The 23,466-nt window shown below is 45.0% G+C and overlaps 1 protein-coding gene across 2 annotated transcripts in view; it reads right to left on the reverse strand.

Annotated features, from left to right (window-relative positions):
* PLA2G4A (phospholipase A2 group IVA) overlaps positions 1–23,466 on the reverse strand; it is a 66,988-nt gene that overhangs the window by 32,007 nt on the left and 11,515 nt on the right. Inside the window, exons 2-5 of one of the 2 annotated variants that reach the window (XM_059478702.1) lie at positions 20,166–20,268; positions 19,869–20,007; positions 13,499–13,580; positions 1,406–1,554 (exon numbers count right to left, since the gene is read on the reverse strand). In XM_059478702.1, the coding sequence (XP_059334685.1) occupies positions 1,406–1,554; positions 13,499–13,580; positions 19,869–19,901 (264 nt within the window). In that variant the 5' untranslated portion in view covers positions 19,902–20,007; positions 20,166–20,268. Of the gene's footprint in view, positions 1–1,405; positions 1,555–13,498; positions 13,581–19,868; positions 20,008–20,165; positions 20,322–23,466 lie in introns of those variants that run through there. The other variant, XM_059478703.1, reaches the window with a different exon arrangement.

Consider the following 23,466-nt stretch of genomic DNA (forward strand, 5'->3'; position numbering starts at 1 on the left):
AGAACTTTATGCCCATTCCTGCAATCTCTGAGTTCTGTCTCTTAAAATGAAAAGCAAAAACTTCTTAGTGGGATTCTGAAGAGCTGCCTACACTTCAGAAGGCAAATTACCCTTGGGATAGAGTTAAAGATGCAAACTGAAACAATCCAAGGAGTCACAAGGATTGTGGAGTCTGAGCTTCAGAATTCACATAGTATTTGGGTGGGGAGGTGACTTTACATATTTCTGACACTGCACTCCATTGTAGAATCCAAAGGCTCTTTCCTACTCTGCCAGGTCCACAATTAACCATTATTGAATGTTATCATCTACTCTTTGAGGGCAATTATCAGGGAATTTTATTGCACTATCTCAGAAGCAGCAACAGCTTTAGTTATTGTAAAGATGCATTTCTACCTATATGCCCACCTTGCTGTGTTTGTGACTGTAATAATTTTATCCTTTTCAAAACCCTTGAATCAAATTTCATCCTCAACAAATTCAAACATTCCTAGAGAACCTGCCTCAGTGAAAAGGAGCTCAGAGCAGGGCCCAGGCTCTGCTCCAGGAGACCCAGCAGTGGCAGAGAGGAACAGGCAGGAACTGATGCCCAGGAAATCATTGTGAATTCCCTAATATCTTTTTGTCTCTAGGATGCACGGGATAGTTCTTCAGATCCAACAAGCAATGGGTATTATGCTCAAACAGCAGAGCCTTCCCCAGGAGCACAATTCCCTTTCAGACCCAAGGTCTGATGGTCACAGGCTCAACGAAAACCTTCACAGGCTGCAGCCTCTGTCCCAATTGGCTAATTTAGACTGAACTCTGTAAGCTCTGGTCAGAAGAGAGCAGGTGGCAGGGCCATCCTCTGTGAAAAACAGAGCTCACAAAGGATCAGAGCTAACCTTAAATCCTTGCCATGCCCACTCAGAAAACACTCACAGCCAACATTCAGCTCTTGTGTGCAGCCTGGAGAAGTTTAACACAGGAGACTGAACAGTGGCTTGGCCAACAAGGCTGGAGTGTGCAGAAGAGCCCTGGGTGGGCTCCAGGCAAGGAGGACACAGCAGAACCAGCCTTTTGCTCTCTCTGCTTGGGCAGAGACTTGACTTAAGCCCCACCTATTCCCTATCTGTAAGGGCTGAATCAGGGTAGGAAGCAGTGAGTACTCTGCAGCTGATGTGAGGAACAAGAAGTTACTATCCCTCAGGAGCTGTCCAAGGGTGACTCACAGGCATATCTGGTAATGACTCTTCAGGCTACTCCTTGAATAACTCAATTTATCCACCACTGCTTGCTTAGCACCACAGCTAAACCCAGGTTTAACATTTTAAACAAAGAGGTGATCTTGAGACATCAAATGCCACACATGTGCAAGGCACTGTTGTTTCAACCTTCACCTGCCCAGCCCAGCCATGGGATTTACCTCCAGGACATTCTCCAGATTGGGGTCCAGAATGAACTCGAAGGTCTCATCCCACACGGGGTTGATGTCGTTGTTGAAGTGCTTGGTTCTCTTCCTGCAGTCGGGGGCAGTGGGGATGAACAGCTCCACGTAGGGATCTGGAGTGTCAACTGTGGAGTACAACACAGGTCAGGCAAGGGAAAACTCCAGCTTGGGCTGGAAAAATTGGTACAATTCTGTGTACCACTCATGGGAAAGGACAGAAAGATATGCAACTCTTTAAGCTACATAAATGCAATGACAAAAATGATACAACAACTGTAGCTATGATATTTTCTGAAAAATCCTTTTGCTAGGATTTTTTCTCCTGAGAAGCTGAGATGCCACAAGAACAGAATGCAAAAACAATGGTTATCTGCTGCTGTGGAATGCAACAGGTGCATCTGTGATTGGTCTCATGTGGTTGTTCCTAATTAATGGCCAATCACAGTCAGCTGGCTTGGACTCTGTCTGAGACACAAGCCTTTGTTATCATTCTTTCTTTTTTCTATTCTTAGCTAGCCTTCTGATGAAATCCTTTTTTCTATTCTTTTAGTATAGTTTTAATATAATATATATCATAAAATAACAAATCAAGCCTTCTGAAACATGGAGTCAGATCCTCATCTCTTCCCTCTTCCTCAGACCCCTGTGAACACTGTCACAAACAATACCAACAATCTCCCCAAAATAAACATTAGGGCTTTAGGAGGAGAGGGGCAAAGCCTTGAGCAAACAGAAGGGCCCAGGGACTGAGTCAAGTTTATTGGGAAAATGCAAACATCTGCCAGAGAGAGGTGTTTTTAAAAGCTTTTACTTCTTCCTCTCTTTCTAGCCTTTAATGGCTTTGGCTCGTGCCACAGCAGCAAGTATCCCACAAAATAATGAAAACAAGCAGTTTGCTGTGGGTTTTGGATCCTCTTTCACCTTTGCTGGTTTGGGAGCAATGGAGGAAATCTGTCCCAGCGCTGCAGTGCTGCACACAGCATAAAGAGCACTCAGTTCTGAAACATTGCCACCACCACAGCCCTGGGGAGTCACCACAGGATGAGGACATCTCATTTACACAGCAGAACCCTGACTGGAAACAGAGATATGGGAACTGCAGCTGATAGGAATTACTGGGGGAGAAAAGAAAACATTGGCAAATCCCATTGGATGTGTCTAAAAATAGCCATTCCCGAGAGCACAGAATGCTGCCATAAAAATGAACTTTCTATCAGTGAAAGCAGGGGTTTTCTGTACAACAAGGGGGGGAGTTTGTGTCAAATGGGGCCAGGGCTCAGAAGCCTTCCAGGAGAGCAGGGGAAGTTATTTCTGTGGTTATGGTGGATCAGGAAAAGTTTCCTCCTCTGCTGTGGTGAAACACCCACATCTTTCCAACACTGAAACACAGAATCACAGAATATCCTGAGCTGGAAGGGACCCACAAGGATCATCAATCAGTGCAACTCCAGGCCCTGCCCAGACCCCCCAACAATCCCACCCTGTGCATCCCTGGCAGCATTGCCCAAACCCTCCTGGAGCTCTGGCAGCCTTGGGGCTGTGCCCATTCCATGGAGAGCCTGGGCAGTGCCCAGATTAAATCTTATAATGAGGAAAAGCAAGTCCAAACATTCCTCCTTGTACACATTTTCAGTCTAAAGCTACTTTTTTTCCAATAAAGACAAATTTTAGAAACTGTGGGAGTTCAGTAAGACCTTATCCATGAGATTCCTGAGGACCAGAATCACTTCTCCCTCCTACTGGGAGAAGAAGGAAAAGAAGATAACAAAGAAGTTGGGTAATTTCAAATCAAATCAAGTATCTTTTGGGGAAAAAACCCTGACCAAACAACCAAAAAAAAGGCTTTTGGAAACCACTCGGGAGGTTCTGAATGCATCCCCAGGCAAATCCTATTCAGTGTTATCCTAATCCAGCTTGTCAAGGAGTTTTCCACTGTGCTCCATACCTGTGGGGCTCAGCTAATTGCTACATTGAGGTGGTCTCAGTGCTCCTTGAGTAATGAACAAGCAGCTATTTTAAGCTGGGGATCAGTGAGGAAAGACTTTAAATAGCAACTTTTATTAGCTCCTGAGGAATTATGCCTGATCTTGTCTCTTCATTTTGGGCAGGGGAACTGGGGGATCAAGCCCCAAGTCTTTCCTCAAGGGCAGATGTTCCAACTTGCCAACTTTTCCATTCCTTCCAACTACTACACAAAGCTCTGCCACAAAGAAAAGAATCTCTGAAACTAAAAACCCATGAAGTGGCAAGGTCTTGCTAAGTCTTGTTTATTGCTAAAATCATGCTAAATCCAGCATGATTTTAACAATAAACACCCAGGCTTGCCCAGCCAAGAGACTGAAGCTGCCTACAGAAACCTGGATTTTAGGCAAAATCTTGATGGCTGAGCTCTGGGCAAAAGATCAGTGCCTCCCTCTCCATTCAGATCATGCTGTGTGATCAGTCCCAATGCTTACAAAAATCCAATTTTTCTTAAAACAAAATGGTTTTGTTTTACAAACAGCAAATGGTTTCCAATATCCATATTTAAAATCCCAAAGCATGTAGAAACCCCAGACCTCTGACATGCAGATCCATCACTACCTTTCTGTCAGGCAAACCTCAGTAAGTGTTGAAACAGAAACTAAACCCAAGGCATGGATCAACTGAACTTGGAAAAATCAGCCTTGGTAGTTCAGTACTGCCAAGTCACCTCACTCCATCTCTTTATTAGCTTTTTAACCAAAGGCAAAGATTTAATCACCTGCCCTTTCATGTTTGAAAGTTTATTTGGAGCTTTTTCAGCTAAGAAAATGAAAATCTATTCTTTTTTAACTTCCTTCTTTAGATGAAAATATATGGGAAGACTGCTTGCTCTGATTAAGATACTGCTATAAGCAATACTAAATACTTCTTTAAGATATATTATATGAATCAAAATCTAACTCCTTGGATCCTTGGATGGGGATCAAAAACTACTAGCAACCTGGCAAATAACACAGAAGTATTCACCAAATGTATTTCAAAACATTGAAGTTATCAAATGTACATTAAACAGCCAGCGTGCACTCTCAGCATTCCTGCCTGGGTTTCTGCTAATCGATTTGCCAGGTAACGTTAAAAAAAAACTAAGCTGAAAATGTAACTAAAAGCAGCTTGATCAGCCTGTTATCACAGAACCTCCAAATGGTTTGGGTTAGGAGGGACCTTAGAGCCCATCCAGTCCCATCCCCTACCATGGGCAGGGACACCTTCCACTGTCCCAGGTTGCTCCAAGCCCTGTTCAGCTTGGCCTTGGACACTGCCAGGGATCCAGGGGCAGCCACAGCTTCTCTGGGCACCCTGTGCCACCCTCACAGGAAGGATTTTTCCCTAGTACACCATCCATCCCTGCCCTCTGGCAGTGGAAGCCATTCCCTGTGTCTGTCCCTCCAGGCCCTTGTCCCAAGTCCCTCTCCAGCTCTCCTGGAGCCTCTTTAGGCACTGGAAGGCTGCCATCCATATTTTGTTTATAAGAGGAAGAATCATTATGGTGTATGGGTCAAAAGCTGCCATTCAATCACGACAAGAGAATTATTTATGTCTGAGAATGATCTCTGTCTGGACCTGATGACCTAAATGTCTTTTCCAACCTTAAGGAAAGTTCCTCTTTTGGGGAACTGGTCCTGTGTTGCAGCAGCTGCCTCAGCAGCAGCCACGTGGGGGAATTGCACTTGTTCCCAGGACATTTCTGAGGAAAGCAGAGTTTCTGTGCAGCTCAGCCCTGAGGCTGTTCCTTATGCAAGCCTGCTGCTCCATCACCATTTCTCAGAAACAAGGCAGGCTGAACCAACAGTTAAGCACGAGTATCTCAAACCCCACCTGCCCTCTAAAAAACACAATCAAGTCTTTCAGCACTGATGCCAACGAGGCTGCAATTAGCAGCTTGGAGGCAGATGAAGTCTTGGGTAATTAACAAAATGTTGGTGATAATCCAGATTTACAGCCCCCTCCCACCCAAAGCTCCAGGGGCTGAAGACACACATCCAAAACCAAGAGCAGAGCCAGCATCCCCTCTGCTGGTTTTAAACTGCTGCCTTGGGAATGGCTGAGAGGTAGAAAGTAAGGATTCACTGACTTTTCCTCATCTGATTTATCTCCTTTATTTAAGTCATGGCTATAGGATTCTCCCTTTAAATTGCATTGTGAATCACCAAGTGAAACACACAGTGGACAATAATTAGGGTCAAACATTTTCACAGTGAAAAATGAGTAATGCTTTAAGCAATCTGGCTATTAGGGAAACCTGTAAAATTTTCTGCAATGACTGCAAACCATTTGATCTTGTGTTATTAAGATTGGTGAGATGGCTGTCATCAGGCCTCTATAGTAATATGATTAATAGTTCAGATATATGATTTATATTTCAGTCATTCCAATTTCAATAACTTCAACAGCATAATTACCATAAAGAAACTATAGAAAGCCTGTTCAAATATAACACTGAGATAGACACATATCTATCTCAAAATAAAAAGTGGTAATAACCCTTAATTTACCCACCATTAAACGCAATCCCATTGATAAAAACTTACTAGGTCCCAAAGGACCATCTTTGTGTATTTCCCACCATTTTTTTGGCTTGCTGCCCCACACTACAACTTGTTCAGCACATGCAGCTGAGCAGCCTGGCTGAGGTCAAGCCAATAATGGGAATTGCTGGACGACCTCTCTCTCCTCAAAGGGGAAGGAAGATAAACAACTACAGAATTTCTACTCAAATTGTGAATTTTGTGGGGCCTCACAGTGGCACAGAAATATGAGTTGGTGTCTCTGCCACAGTCAGGAGAAAAAGTAATGAATTTTAAAATCATGGGTTTTCCCAGCTTCATGTGATTTTTCAGTTTTTAAAAAGGGAATTCTTACAAACTGTACTTATCAATAACTGTCCATCCAACCATGGAACAGATACTTGAAATGCTCCAAACAAATCCATAGTCTAGCAATAATACAGATGCCAGGAGACTTGCCAGAAAGCCACAGGAACCCAAAAACCCCAGGAGCACTCCCTACTTCTCGTGTTTAAGGTACCAGAGGGAATGCCAGGGCTGGTGGCTTTGGGGATTTTGCAAAGGGCTGATGCAGTGCCAGATTCCGTGAGCAGAAGGTGACTCCAAGGGAAGCAAGGCACCTCTGAAGCAGCACTTATGCTATGAGAAATCCTGGGATTAGGTAACACCTTCATTAAACATTATTTGTGCCTTTTATGACAGTGCTTTTCATCTCTGGCACTACTTCAGTGGAGGGAAGAACCAGCTCCCAGCACAGGCTCTGCACTATCACCCAGTTCACTGGGGCAGGACACCACTGCTTCCACTGATCCAGCCTTGAAAGGGCAAAAAATCCCAAACAAGTCAGCTTTTGGTCAAGCCACATTTGTAGAAGGGACAAGAGGAAAAGAAACACTGCCTTCTCTAGGTTATCTGCACAGGCCCCAAAATGATATAGTTCAGATTCTTCAGCTCATCCTTTTAAAATAACATTTTCAAAATGAATTAAAAGTCTCCTTCAGGCAGCAACCTGCAGAAGTCCTTACCCAAAGAGCTGTGGATGAGAAGACCTATGTGGATTGAAGGAAAACCAGTGAATTTTCTGCAAGAGAAACTCAGAGACAGCTGATGACCCCAAAGACACATCCAGCTCAGGGAGTCTCACTGAAGGCAGCCAAGGAGAGGACAGGATCAGTGGGAAGTGTCACACTCTTACTCTGTTTGTATTCGTCCTTTACATCTCACTATGACTGATGTTCTTCCCAATTCTCCCATGGATCAAGCATTAGTCCAACCCTAACATATCTTCAAAGCACTCCTGGGACAGGGGATGAGAGGGAAAAGAATCGAAAGCAAGAAAAAGTCAAATTATCACAGGGGACAAATGGGAGCTTCCTGCTAAATGGAAAGGCCCAAACTGGAAGGACAGTGACATCCACAGGTCCTGGAGGGGAGCCCCACCAGGAAGCTCTGCCTGGAGCAGGACAGCACATGGGACAGTGTCACAACTGAGATGGCCATGATATCCAGAGCACCACCTTACCCCTTTAGAAGGCTGCAAGCATCCACCCTTCCTGTTCTTTAACTCAACCCTTTATCCCCTCCTGTTGGTGCCCTGCCCCTGTGTGCCCTCTGTTCCCTTTGGTGGCTGCTCAGTGCCCCTGGGCACTCCATGGCTCGTTGCTGTCAGTGCTGCTCACCTGCTGCTCACAGCTGCACCCACTGGGGATGAGGCTGGGCCAGCCCCACTCACAATCACCACACACTGTGTGCCTACAGGACAGGAGCAGCTCCCCGCCAAGCTCTGGGGCTGGTCACAGCCTGGAGCAGGGACAGAGGGCTCTCCAGCCACACAAGATGGATCCCAGGCCTGAGCCAGCACTGCTCCATGGCACCATCACAGCATAACAGAGTCACAGGAGAGCTTCGTAAGGATGGGAATGAGTTTTCACCAACGTCTCACAGAAACACGTCCTCCCTCAGTAACTCCATGGCAAGCACTCTCAGACAGAATGTCTCATCAAAATCGTATTTTTGCAGCTGGGAAGAGCAACATTATCTGGATCAATTTCATTGTGGAACACAAGAGCCCATTTCTAACACAACTTCTACCTCCCAGCACTGGATACCCACACAAAAGGGAAAGGATACTGGGCGTGCCAAGGAAACTTAAATCTAGCATTTGGTTGCCTCAGTGTTAGGCTGAGATCTGCAGCAGACATCTTGAGCAGTTGTTAGCAGCACTGTTCATTTAAGATTTTTTTCTTTTATCCGTCTTTTATGGATCCATATTTCAGCCACATGAACACTTGCATATGCAGCTTGTAGGATGTGGAGGATTGGCCAACTCTGACCTACTTTTCCCACGCTGTTAGGCTGGAAAAGGGGAGCAGTTTAGCTTGTTTTCCCCTTGCAAAAACCAGGAGCTGCTCCAGGGCCTTGCAGGAAGAGCCTTATCTGATGGCACTGCACCAAGTGCACTGCAGCACTGTGCTGCTGTAGCACAAACCATAACACAAGCAGACAGATCTCCAGTTCCTTCCTTTCAGCTAGGCCAGGTTTAAAACCCTGCTCACACCTGTCTGGACTGCCATGACTTGGGTTAAACAAGCCAGCTCCAACCCCAGGAGCTCTGGCTCACAGGGAACAGCCCCAGGGACAGGGGTGTGAGGGACAAACAGGGCATGCTGGACATCCCTTCCTCATTCCCAGATCCCGGGGCCAGACAGGTAAAGGTGTGCTCCCATCCCAGTTTCCTTTGGAGATGTGGGAAGCCATGAGGAAGGGCATCTCCTGAACTTGGGGAGATGTCCACAGCTGGCTGCAGTGACATGGGCTGACCATGCCAAAAGCCACCCAGGAGCTGCTTCCCAGCTCTATTTGGCCAGGTTTTGCAATGAGAGCTGAGGTCTGGTGACTGCACTGCTCCCAGCTCTTGTTCATCTGAGCAGCTAAACTGCAGTGGAGATGAATCCTTGATTCCAACGGGGTGGGCAGCAACTGGGAGAGAAGCTGAGTGCCAGTGCTGCAAGCTAGCAAACTTTAAACATTTTTAAAAAGGGAATTTTTTCCTAAAAATACCCAGAATGTGGAAACCCAGGGCACTGCTCTGGGGTGCCCTGACCCCCAGGGGAGCACTGGCTTTGACCCTCATTCATGGAGAAAGTTTCCCAGACTACAAGATAAACTAGAATCCACAAAAGAGTGAAATAGATTATAGAGAGTAGTGTAGGTGTGTCACTTGGCGAGAAATTTAGGTTTTGGAGTTTTTAGTATGTTGTGGATGGAAGCAAGATAGAAGGGTGTCATCCTGGGTTTCTTCTTCATGCTTCTTCTTCCTTCTTCTCCATGGGTTTGGGTGGCATTTTGTAATTGGGCAGAAAAGTCGCATTGTAGCTCTTTGGGATCAGTTATTGGGTTAAAAGGGAAAATAATCTAGGTGTCAGTTCTTAATTGGATAGTTTAGTCTTAAAAGACCTTATGACAAGAGATTGTTGGCCATTTTGTGCCTTCTAATGAAAAGCTGCCCAACTCACAGTAGTGAGACTGTTTTACTGATTAAAATTAATAAATATTTGATTCCAAACATGAACGACTCTCTCAAGTGCCTTCAATCCAGACCCAGAGAAACCAATGACTGGTACCCCCACGCTGGAATGACACTGTTCATTACCACAGCATCAAAAGAAGATGAAGCAAGGAAAAGCTGCAAATCCCAAACAGGATTAAGCAAGATGAGTGATCGCTAAGAGCGGAGTCACACAACTGGTTCCCTCTGTAGATATCACCGTTTGTTGTGAAAGCCAGTACACTTAAATACACACTTAAAGATAGAAGACAAATTTTACAATGCTTCCTCTGACCCAGTTTTCCACCAAGATCCTTGAAAGTCCAGAAGGGGAGAGAGATGTTATGGAAAGGAGATCCAGTTTGCAAGCATTTCTCTTCCACAATGCTGCAGTTTTGGACTCTGGGATTTTTCCTACAAGTTCTTGTACTGTCATGTCAGTAAGGAAGGGCTCTACAGTTTGGGTGGCATCTGAGTAGACTCAAAACTACACATCTACTGTATAAGAACTCACTGGGCCAGAGGCAAAGTCTTTTTCAGGAGGTCCAGTCAGACAAGTGATTTTACAAGGTCTGCAATCAGCAGCAAGCTACGCAATTAAGATAATTAAATCCTCACCAAAGCCATGCAGATTTCCCGATTTTTCACCTTGTAATAGCTTTATGTAGCAGGTTTGGGGCAGCAGGGGCATAGAATCCTAGAATGGCTTGGGTTGAAAGGGGCTGTAAAGCTCTCCCTGCCATGGGCAGGGACACCTTTCCCTAGCCCAGGGTGCTCCAAGCCCCATCCAACCCAGCCTTGGGCACTTTCAGGGATCCAGGGGCAGCCACAGCTTCTCTGGGCACCCTGTGCCAGGGCCTGCCCACCCTCACAGAGAACAATTCCTTCTTAATGTATTTTTTTTGTCTTCTTTTTCATTGAACTGTGTTCCTGAATTCAGCAGGGTGCATTGACTGACCCCAATCCCAATGACAGCTGGTAGAGGGATGCAGCAGGACAGAAGGAAAGGTGTACAGGAGGTGGGTTTTCCTTTATTCCTGACTGTCCTAGGCTGCTACGATTAACTGGCAATAAATTACAGTCATTTTCCCCAGGGGAGCCTGTTTGCCTGTGTGGTGAGAGGTGAGAGCTGTCCCTGTCCTCACGTGACCCTCTTGTCATGTTCTCTCCCTGTGCTGTTGACAGAGCCAAGGTCACCCAGCACCCACCTGCTGCACTTACTCAGCTCATAAACCTCAGGAGCTGAGCACACCTCCCAGAGCAGCAGCCTCCAAACCAGGATTTAAACCTTTGTACAGCTACAGCTGCACCACCTGGATGCTGACAGGAGGTATCCAGGGTGTGGGAGTCACATTTATCACTCCCACTCCCAGGGACACTAAAACTGAGACAAGTGACACCAATAAAGGAAGGGCTTCTATAGAGACAACAGTAATGGGCAGACACCTGAAATAAGAAGGGACTTGAATGAACTGATGGGAAATAAAGGGTCTACCCTCAAACCTCTTTTGCCCCCTTCCCATCACCCTGGGTGGGGAGTTCTTACAGGAAATCTTATTTATCACTCCCACACATGGATTCAAGGAATGACAAAATGGCCTGAGGATGACACAACCATTTACACTGCCCATTCATGAAGAGCTCAAGAAACTCTGGAAAACTTTCTAGAAATACTGGTTATCTGCCCAGCCTGGGCTTGAGGAGACAGAGGTGTGGATGGCCATGCCAGAGGAGTCAGTGCCTCCATGCCACCCATTGTGGGGGACACCACACACACCAGACCTGCCAGCTAAAACTCCTTGAGCACAGGTAGAGTTCAGGGCCTCCAGATGGAAAATGTCACACAAAGCACTTCAGCATATTTCATAAACTTAGATTTGCTCAGATCTCTCAGAGCTGTTCCAGAAAGTCTTGGAAATGCTGATATGGAAAAAAGAACAGCAAAACAAACAAAAACTCTCATGTTGCCCCAGGCCTTCATCACACCACAATGTAAAATTGTTCCCAGAGCACTTCTGGTTCATAACCTGGAGCAAAAACAACAGAAAAAATTAAGGGGAACTCATCAGAAGGGTCAACATCTTGGGAGTGTCCATGAGGAAAATGAAATTCAGGCACCCACCCCAAACAGGGCTTACACATGGTCTGTCACAGCCATCTTCCTGTCCTTGAGACAAAAAACCTGATGGAAAAGTTCAGCAATTCCTTCAACAAGTTTAATTTTTGGCAAATCAGATAAAACCTATATATATATATATATATATATATATATATAGGTTGGCACAATCAACTGTAAAGCCCTTCAACACTCTCAGCTTCAAGCACCTCCTCACAGTAATTAACACAATCATTCATTTAATCAAGTAGCTGCCAGGCTCCCACAACAGGGAATAAAAATGCTTTTAATTTTCCCAAAAAAAAAAAAAAAAAAAAAAAAAGCAACAATCTGTTTTTTCTCATTTTTGGGGATCTGCCAGGACCCCAAGTACCAGCCCTGGGTCCTTGAAACTCGCCCAGAGATGCCTCAGCCTGGGGGTGCCTCAGGCTACTGAGCTCTGGCAGTTGTCTCAGACAAGAAGCCAAGCAGGTTTCAGTGGCCCTACAGCATCACTCTGGCACGTTTTATCAAAATAAAATGTTCTTCCTGAGCAGCTTCTTGATTTTGATGACTTGCTAAGATAAGAGGACTTTTTTGTTTTCTAGAAAAAAAAATACAATTATATTGAAGAATAATATTCAAAGTTTATACTATAGGACCATATTTGATCTAGTGCACAAAGTTGCCATGGCTTTTTTTCCCTGCCCATGTTGCCCACACTGCCTCATGACAGACACCTGCATCCAAGACCTGTGTAAAGCCTTTGTTTTTCCATTTAACTCATCCTCTTACACACACAAACTCATGGGCTCTTTGTTCCACTCTTCCAGCTCCTCTCCTGAAGTCTTCTTATCTAAAGACCACCACATGTATGAAATTATATATATCTGTATCCACACACCACTGCATCTTCCCTGTGTGCTCCTTCCCTTCACCCCACAGGGGATGACAGGCTCACAATTCCCTCTTTTCCCCTTTTCCAGGGCTCCCCTCTCTTCCCTTGTACTTGTGGCTGTTGAACATCCCCCTCTCAAGTAACCCTCCTGCAATTTTAGCATCAACAGCAGATTTCAGTGATGAAAACCCCCTGAAGCAAAGTGCAGGATGGGTGGGTCGGAGCAGCTGATGTATTTTGACCCAAAAGTAGTTTCCAGGAGTTGGGAAACACTTGTATGTCCAATCAGCTGGATGGGAGAGCAGGAGACAAAGGTCATACTCATCCTCCCTGCCCCAGCCTGCAAGCACTGGGAAAAGGGAGAGGTGGCCTGGCAGCAAAGGAGATCTAAGGAAGGAGAAATATTATTTTTGAAAATTCAGCCAATATTCTCTCCCTCTTCCCTCCTTAAGAGCAGAGTTGTTCTTCCTAGTGGTTTCCTGTTCAGCTGTGAAGTCCAGAGGCTCAGCAGCCTCCCAGAAAGAGGAAGAGGTACTGTTGCCATCCATCTCCCCACCACAGGATCTGCTTGACCGTTTGGGTGGGTTTTCTTTTAATGGACTTACATTTTTTTCTGCTTTCTGCACTGACTCAGCAGAGCTGAGGCTCTTTTTATCCCCCACCAAACCACAGCCCTGTGAGGTGGCAGCAATTTCCAGTTTCACTGCACTCACACAGCACTTCTGACCCAGCCAAAAAGCTAATTGTAGGTGTTGCTGGCTTGTAGGCAAATCGTTTACAACTCACTCAGCCCTCCTGGATCAATGAAAGGAGGAGCGGCACATCTGCTCTCTCAGTGAGAGTGAGCACTGACACGGGGACACTGCTTTAGACAGACAGACAGACAGACAGAACTCCACCACCAGCCCACTGACAACCACTTAATGCACTATGAGTCACCAGCTCCCCCTCCCTGCCCAGGCTCACAGGAGAAAAGCAAAATAGAAAGAGAGATACTCACGCATGTCACCAATGGCTCCTTTGGTGACATTTGTGGCTTTCCTTACTGTCACAGTGAATATGTGTGAGTACTGGTGCTCCACCTGAAAGTCAGAGAGTGAGAGGTGATTAAGATCCAGAACCAAGAAACACCCCATCTCTCAAAAGAAGCTTTCATTTTGTCCAAAAACAGAGAGAGAGAAATCACCCAGTCAAAACAAAAGGGAAACTCATACTGGATAGAGCATCCTAAAGCTGAACTGCACCCTGGAGCTTTACCAAGAGGTACCTGCACTGGGGCTGCTGGATTTTCCTGCAGCCACACCTACTAATCTCAACCAACAACACTCCCTCTCACCACAGAACCTGCTCTGAGGCATTTAGTCAGGCAGCAACCACTGAGAACGGCAAGGGAAAAATAAAAATGGGCTTTTTTACAGCTTGTCTTGGTAATTGCCTTCCCCTGCTAAAAAGAATGAGAGGAATTACTTCAAAGTCTGTGTTCTGGAGCAGATAAACGCACAGTGCACACACAAGGGGTAAGAGTGCTATACTTTCTAGTACACATCAATATTCAGTGTGAAAGCAGCCTTGAGACAATGTAAGGAAGATGCAAAGCAAGCTGTTAAAACAGCCACCAGCACCTTTCCTCCACTTTCTGGAGGTTCTTGTTTCCTGCAAAGCTCAAACACACAGCAGGAGCTGTCTGCCTAGGAGCAGGTGTGTCCTCAGCAAACCAGGGAAGTAGAAAAAGACATGAAATTAAGAAACAAAAAACAAAAGCCTTAATAAAAGAGGTCATTAACTTGGCTGTAGTGTTGCTTTATCTACATGGCCCTGAGTTTGACCAGCCTGCTGGATACCACTGAGAATCACCAGTGCAGACTGCAGGGCAGCCAATACTGCCTTTACAGGGACACAGAGATTGGAAGGAAAAGTGAGGTATTAAAGCTAGGATCAGGTCTCACACCACTGTATATTTTCTATCTTTTCCTAACCACCCACTGGCCTTGTGAAGTACATTAAAATAAACTCACTCACCGGGACCAAAACAACCAGGGAAAAGGCCACCATCAGGAAATTCACTGAAATTAATTTAAAATCATAGACAATACCCTTGCTATGGGGCATGCTTAGTCACACTCTGCCTGGTGTTTTCCTGGTATTTTTTCATCTAGATAACTCCTTTTTTTTTTTTTTTTCCCAGAACTGGTTGTTTCAGCCAAACCTCCTTATTTTGTGTCTACAGCTCACACCCAGAGACCTGAGCCAAACTGGATCCCTCTCATAAGAATAAAGAAAAAAGTTAACATCTCATAGGTTACATAGAATTTTCTGGAAAAAAAAAATTTAAAAAAGGAAAAAAGGAAGGCCAAAATGAATCTTCTAAAGACAGCAAAGTGACTTGTGAGTGCTTAAGTGGCATTTGAGTCAGGAGTCAATAAAAAGCACCTCCAGTGACAGCAACACAACTCCTGCAGCAGCCTGAGGTGTGCCAAGGCACGGCCACATCCCTGTGGCAAAGGCTCCAGGAGAAAACACCCACAGCCATGCAGGGTGGGTGGAAAACACCCACACTCTCATAGAGGTGGCCACAGATGACTCCACTGCAGCCCTGCCTGACCCAGACACTGAGTTTATCAGCTTTATCTGGCTGGAATCACCCCCACGCCGTGTCAGCTGCTCCAGGATCTGGCCAGGACAGTCCACCTGGCTCTGGAATTTTCCCCTGGCAGCCACAGGGGTTATCTGGATCCAAGACCAAATGAGCAGGCAAGGAAGAAACTGTGGCAATGCCAGCTGTGGTGCACTGAAACTGTCATGGCACTGCTAGTGGTTCAGCACCACAGGAAAAAGGGAATTCAGACTCTTCCCAGCACTCCCAGTGGGATGCTGGACCTCAAAAGCATCAGACCCAGCAGAGAGGGCTCAGCTCTGGGAACCCAGAGTTCCTAAGGAGCAACATGTATTTCACAGCCTTGCATGGGCTGACATGAAGACATCCCAATGACTGAGTGACATCCATCCCCTTCTGCACTGCAGCTTCCAAGATGAATGAGGGAGAAGGAGGATGAGACTTCTCCCTGAACAAATTTATGCCTCTGCCAGAGGGGAAAAAGAAGTCCAGAGTTTTCCTCCACAGAAGGGTAAATGGGGATTTTGGTGGGTATCTGGGAAGGGCTAGGAACACAGCTGTGTGAAGTCACCCCAGCTCTGACATTTACCCTGCCCCAAAAACTTTTACAAGCTGTGACTCCCCAGAATCCATGGGCTCTCACTGGCCCCTATTTCCAGCTTGCTGTCTGAAATTGTCCAAAGCTGGTTTATTATCTCCCATTATATTATCTCCCAAGTATGCCAGATTGATAGAGTTGGTTTCACAACTGGCCTCAGTTTCTTCATACAGACTGGAGCATTTCCTTTATCATATCCAACCTTGTAATTAAAAGAAACAGCCCAAAGTACAAACACACCACCCTCCTCCTTTTTCTCAGCTGTCAAGAGAGAGCTTGTCCTCGGTGGAGACCACAAATCAGAGATCATTGAGCATTTAACAGTGAAGAGGAGTTATAATTAAGTGACAAGGATGGGACATGGGTGTGCTGGGCTTAGTTCTCAGCTGATAGATGAAGTTCATGCGCCATTCTGATGTCCCACAGCTCTGGCTGGAAAAGGGGGATACTACACAATATTCCTTGACAACAAGCACTCTGTAAAGTAATTTGCTTGCATCTCCCATATGGCTAAACTCATATGCCTAAGTTCTTGTGCTTACCATCAAAGCAAGGCCAAGACACCACTTCCCAGTTTGCTCTCTTCCCAGCAGCACAGATATCACCCCTATTTCTATTACAAGTTTATAACTGTTTTACTAATGCCTTCACAAAAATTGCTTTTTATTAACTTAAGCAGCAATGTCCATCATTCCAGCTGTTGCACTGCCAAGGAAATTAAGTCTGGTTTAAGACTGGGATCTTCTGAAAGGCATGTGAAAACACAGAGGCCTGGCAAAACAGAAAAGCAGTATCTTCTTTCCCTGTGCCTCACCCAAAACAACACACTGAGGATTACAGTTTTACACAGTTATTAATATTTGGCCATGGTCATACACTTGGAAGAAATTTGCCACTACTGAAATAAAAAATCTCCCTCTTAGTAAAAAAAATAAATACACAGATACACACAGGAAGCTTGAAAGTCTACATCTCTTCTTACACTAAAATAAATGTTTTTCATGCAAATTAAATGCAAGTGGAAATTAGAGCAATTTTCCACTTAGGATGCAGTTTCTAAGGACATCAAAAGGCATAAATGTCCATATTTCAGAAGCATTTTTTATTCGTTTTTCAGAAGGAGCTCTGATGAAGGCCCCTGAAAACACCATGAGAAATGTATTGACTCTGAATGCCCTTACAAATCCAGTCCTTGCTAGTTCAGATGACTAAGCTGCGTTTTCTCAAGTGACTTACGTTCACCTTAAGTCTTGATAAAAATCTGTACAAATACATCAAGTACTTCTGAAAAACAGATTATGGTAAATAAATCACTTAAATATTGCAACACTGAGAAGAGCAACATCCACATTCCTTTAAAAATCTAAGACAGGTTACAAATTTCAAAACCTCACCATTAACTCCAGTGCAAGCTGTCCCTGCCCATGGCAGTGAGGTAGGGTGGGCTTTAAGGTCCTATCCAACTCAATCCATTCTGGGATTCTACAGATTTAAAAAACTCAAATACACTGTCCAAAGTGACACACTTCACACATGTTTCACTTCACTTCCTCTTTTTCCATAAATGTAGAGAGGAAAAGAGAAAAATCAAAAAGTTTTCACCATGCTCTGTCTGAATATGGGTTTTCTGAGTTATGGAAACTCAGGTGGACAGTGTTCACTATTCAATCTACATTTTCCATGACTGCACAGCCACAGTTCAGCATCTCCTGTTTTCACACCTCAGCTCTCCTTTGTTCCTCTCTCACCTTTGAGTGCTTTCCTTGCCCTCAGTAAAATTTCCCCGATTATCTGCTCTGCTGCTCTCATTTAGCTGTCCTTGCACACCAACACACCCCTTCCCACCAGGGGCAGGGACAGAGCCCCAGGATCTCCAGGCACACAGGCGGGTTTTGCCTGCCGCCCTTCCGGCCGTGCCCAGCCAGCCAGGGATTTGCATGGGCTCAAAATCACATTTGTCATATTCCAGAATGCTGAGTCACAGAGCACAGCTCCACCAGGACACGGGCATTCTGTGAGCCAGGCAGGCAGGCAGACTGCACAGGTATTAAATGGGTTTACGTCCTTCATGTTAAGGACACTTGAGCTAACAATGGAGCTGGACAAATGAAAATATTTGCTTGTTTACTTAAGTAATTGATTTTCATGGAGCCCATGCTCTTCTTTCACAGGGTATTATAGTTAAGACAAACTTCAGTGCCCACACACAAATTTTATCTTGAAGTGCTTCTTTCCATTGTTATAATATTTATCCCCCATATCAAAGTAAATGAAGAGGTATTACACAGTTTAATTCTTTGCATTTTTGGAATAGTCAGTTCTGTCTGCACCTGCAGCAGCTTTCTGAACATCCTAATTTATACGTCAGAGTCTTTCATAAAATGAGAAAAAAAAAAGCTTGGAAAACACACAACAGCCAGCGCAAGGACTTCTGGAAAATGCAGAATCCTTCTGAGTAATTTAATGCCAAATATTATTTAAATCCAGTATTTTTGCATTAATGTAAGCCTGCTGCCCATGACTGATCAAAATTGCAATAAAAACTTTCCACAGGATTTCAGTTTTCAAATTAAAAAACTTCAAAGATTCCCATTCACTTTCCAAGCAATTAAAGGATCAGCTCTTGCACAAACAGTGTTGATTCTGGAATTAGCAACAGTTCAGCATTCCCAGGGAGCTATAACTACATTTACTACACACACTTTTTATTTATTATATTACATATGTAGGACAGCTCCATTTTGTTGATTATTGGCATCAAAAAGTCCTTTTATGTAAGTAAGATTTATTAAAATACATAACCGAGTGCCTCAGAAACCTCTCCCATAGAGATACAGATCATTCCAAGCAATCCATCCAGGAGAGGGCATTGATGCTGGGAGGAATTAAGCCAGCATTGTTTTAACACAGACATCACCCTGAGGTTTGTCCTCCCTCCCAGCAGCTCCCAGGACTGGGCAGGGAGTACAAGCCAGTTTGACATCTGCTGGCTGCACACTGGCGTGGAGGATGTGAGCGCATGGGGCACAAACCACAGGGCTGATAAGAGATCGCTTGTAGGAAGCACAGGGAGTATTTTTAGCTGTGTAAAAGTAAAACACTGTGACAAGTGTGTGGCAGCTATCTCTGAGGACACCTCACTGTTGCTGTCAGCCCAGTGCTGTCACGAGAAGCCCCTGATAGGAGCACCCCCAGTGTGCCTCTGTATTTTGGCTTGGGCAGGAATTGCCATCCCAGTGTTGGCTCTGGAAACTCACTTCCAGCTGTGCTGGAAGGTTGAGAGGCTGCTGAGCCACTGAAGGGAGTTCTGCTCCCATTTCCTTCCTCCTACTTCCACTCATCCATGGGCTGAGCTCACCTTGGGCCAGCTGCAACAGCACAGAATGGGATTTCTAACCCTTCCATGGAATTCCAGAGTGCTTTGGGCTGGGAGAGACCCCAAAGCCTGTCCAGTGCCACTCCAGGCAATGGGCAGGGACACCTTCCACTAGCCCAGGCTACTCCCAGCCCTTTCCAACCTGGCATTGGCAACTTCCAGGGATCCAGGGGCAGCCACAGCTTCTCTGGGCACCCTGTGCCAGGGCCTGCCCACCCTCACAGGGAAAGATTTCTCCCTAAGAAATTTTTGTCCATTTTTGTATTGAACAGGTTTTTTGCTCATTCAGCAGGATCCATTGGCTCACTGCCATCCCAAGGGTGTGACAGCTGGGACAAGGATGCAGCAGGAAAACTGGAATAAAGCAGGAAGAAGGGAGCAGGGGCACAGTGTGCTGCTGAGTGGCACAGATCATCTCACTCTGAGTTTGCACAATATATTGTGAGGATTCTCTTTGAACCAACATTAGTGACATACACCAGTTTAAGATCTAAATATCCCAAAATGCCAACTTATCTCTCCATTCACATTCATACTAATGAAAAGGAAAAGAGTACAACCTCCTCCTCCTGCCCCCCTCCCCCCCAAAAAAAACTGCACTGTGAAGAAGAAAAGTAGACATACCATTTCTTCAAGGAAATAGTAACAACTCTAATGTTATGTCCTTATATAGAGTAACTTCCAGCAGAGAAGTCATTATACAAGACAGTGTATATATATCAGAGAAGATAGTGTGTATATAGATATATATATATATAGATATAAAATTCAGTGCTACTTACCACAATGTGTTGATAAGGATCTATGATAGACATTTTTGCCTTAGTTTATTCAAGGCAACTGCCAACTATCTATTTCAAATCCACACAGGAGAGGCTTCCCCTCTTCTCAAAGCAGAGTTCAGTATGAAAGGTCCTTTAACTAATAAATAAAAAAGAAGATATAATTAAAATTAATCTGTTCCTTCTGAACTATATTTTACAGAGCAAATCAGTTACTATTCTTTAGGAAGGTTTTCACAATTAATTTGTTTACCAAGAACTTAATTTCCCATAAACTGTGGAGATATAGGTATTTACCTGCCTGAGCTGGAGAAATTTCTCGTGTTTATTTCCTCTACTTCAGGGTAAGAGCAGGAATCCAGTATCTTAAATTCCAGTCATGCCAGTGTTTCTAGCAGCTCTGCAGATAAACAAAAGAAGAGAGGAATTATATTTATTCTGTAACTACATTGTAGTATTTACGCTACCATGCATTACAGTGCTAGTTGTGACTGCGAGCTCTGCAGGAGCAGCAATACTGCCCTCTGTAAATCCTGGAAGGGAACTCCAGCTGGAGCTCTATGTAACCTCCTGGACTGGAGGTTACATAGACTGGACATGTTCCAGAGGCTTGGAGGGGCAAACTGCAAATCAGGACTTCATGGCTCTCCCACAGGCTCACCACAGGCCACTGCTTTCTGAGCACTCAGTGAAGATCAGGGGCCACCAGAGGCCTTCAAAGTCAGAACTGTTTTTAACCAACCAAGTACCAGAGGTTACCCTTGTGTGCATCTTTAAAAAACCTGGGGAACTGCTCAACAGGATCAGTTCTCAGATCCAGCTGGACCATCGTCAGACCTGAACCATCAGCAGAAATTTCAAAGTGAAAGGAAGTGAAGCACCATTAGGGGCTTGGTCACAAGGCAATGATTCCTAATGCTCAATTCTGAAACAGCAGGATAAGCCCCAAGCAATTCTATATATCACTCCCAAACTATTGCTCTTGAGCAACTACATGAAGGCATGAAAATAAAAATTTAGTTTCATTATGATCACTAGAACATTACAATGTCTTTTCTTTAATCACTGAATCATTAAGGCTGGATAAACCCTCCAAGATTATCAAGTCCAGCCATTAATCCAGCACTGCCAGGTCCATCACTAAACCATGTCCCAAAACACCATAACTCACACGTTTTCTGAATGCTTTCAGAGACAGCAATTCCATCACTTCCCTGGTTATGCCTAACCACCCTTTCCTGTCAGCCCTAATAATAGTTTGAGGGTTGGAATAACCCTGGGTTTATTTATTCATTGTTATCTGAGAAAGTGTGAATAAGAAAGACTTCAGCATTGGAGAATCATGGTAAACATGCCCAGCTATATCATTTCTGGAGGAACTGCTGACATCTTGGAAGGCAATCCAGGAAAGGGAACAGCAGGAGCTACCCAATCACCATAACGGAGAGGAAATTTGCAAAACCAGAAAATACTCATTTCCCTACCACACTTGCTTTGAGAGGATACACAAAACCAAGGCAAGGATACTGCTCTGTCTCAGGAAATAAGAGAACAGGTTAGACCCAGGATGAAAAGCCTGGTTCGAGTTAACGTGCTGCATCCTAAAGGCAGAGTTCCAGTTCTCCAGATGATCCCTCAACTGGTTCAGACATGAGATCATGCTCTCTCTCTCTCCCTACAACCCCCCGCCTCATTTGTTTCGACATCTGCAGGAAGCGCGTTGGTGATGCTGCAGACAACAAAACAGCTTCTTTGGCTGCGGGGCCAGCAGAGTCCCCAAGCGCCATCTGCCCTCCATGGATGAGGCAAGGATCCTGCAGATGGACAAAAACACGACCACGTCATCAGCAACTGCATCCCAACACCCGCGCAGAGCCACGGGCAGGGCTCTCAGAAGGGCCAGGCAGCAAGGAGACCTCGCTCACAAAGCCTGGGATCTCGGGGTCCCACAGGGCTCCAACCACCAGCACTGCAGATCCAGCCCTGCCCATGCCATGGTACTCCAAATGGCAGATCCTGGCTGCCTGTGTTAATCAGAGTCTCTCAGGATGTGACAAACACAGGCAGGTACCCGAGCACAGGCACCAGTGCCACTTCATGGGCCCAGGGCTGGCAGAGAGACAGCTATCCATGCTCTTCCCAGAGCCCATCTCAAGAGAAAGCAGATGTTTAAGTGACTTGAATACTTAATCCCTTACAGTGGATTTAATTCAGATCAGGTAATTACACCACGCCCTCTGGAAGCTCACACTGCATTACCCACAGAGTTTGGGTAAAGCAAATTTAGAGAATTCTAGATCTAAAAATTGTAGTGTGGCAGAGGAGCCAAATACAGAGCAACCAAGAAATCCTGATCCTCATCAAGAGCCGTGAAAAAAGTCTTGAAGAATGTTTACTGCAAACATCTGCAGCAAACAGAGCTGTAATCCCAAAATTATCTTGCTTAACACTTTCCCCTACATGCTGTCCATCCCACACTGCCTAATGGTAAAAACTTCATGGAATCATAGAATGTCCTGAGTGGGAAGGAACCCCCAAGGATCATCCAGTCTGATTCCTGACCCTGCACAGACACCCCAACAATCCCACCCTGTGCATCCCTGGGAGCATTGTCCAAACCCTCCTGGAGCTCTGGCAGCCTTGGGGCTGTGCCCATTCCCTGGGGAGCCTGGGCAGTGCCAGCACCCTCTGGGGAAGAACCTTTCCTGATATCCAGGAAAACCTTCCTCTGGCCCAGCTCCAGCCCTTCCCTGGGTCCTGTCCCTGGTCACAGGGAGCAGAGATTGGAGGAGCTGCAGACCCCAGTGAGCTCTGCCCTCAGCCTCCTCCTCCCCAGGCTGACCATAATAATTCAGGGCTGTATCACAAGCACACACAAAGTCCTGCTACACACACATACACATACACAGAGATTATTACTGGAACATTTTCATTCTCAGTACATTCCCACAGATAATTCATTTGTACAGGATATGTCAAAAGATAAGAATAATGAGATTTTTCCCATGCTGAGCACAAGCTTACTCTGGAGTTAGTCTCACCAAGTGGAAAAGCCCTGAAAATGAGTAAACGCAGCATAATATAAATATCATTGCCAGAATACGTCTTCACAAGTGTAAGAAAAATCATTAGAGGGAGGTTGTTTATATTAAGCTGTCCAATTCTTCTTAAAAAATCAAAGACAGGAACAACTTTAAATATAATAAGTGTGACTCACCAGCACAGTCATTAACTTTCAATCTATCAGAAGAGTAAGGGGTAGAGAATAAGCTAAGTAATGACTCAGACTTTTTGTATGAATGTCACCCTCCATTTCTATCAAATCAGATTACAGCATTTTATTTGGTTAGATTGATCCTGTGATTGTATAACAGAAATAACAAATACTCTGTTTCTACATGACTTTGTCTAGCATCCTGGAAAATCACTGTAATGTTATTTCTTAATTTAGGGCTTCCCACACAAGGAGGAAGGATTACCTCTGCTCCATGTAGAGCCCCCATCACTCCACTTCCACCACAAATGGAGAAGTAGATGCTCTGCTGGCATGCCAAGCAGACCAATGGGCCAAGGCCAAAGGGATGAGGGTCAACAAGGA

The sequence above is a fragment of the Ammospiza nelsoni genome, chromosome 9, assembly GCF_027579445.1.
Source record: "Ammospiza nelsoni isolate bAmmNel1 chromosome 9, bAmmNel1.pri, whole genome shotgun sequence".
NCBI lineage: Eukaryota > Metazoa > Chordata > Aves > Passeriformes > Passerellidae > Ammospiza > Ammospiza nelsoni.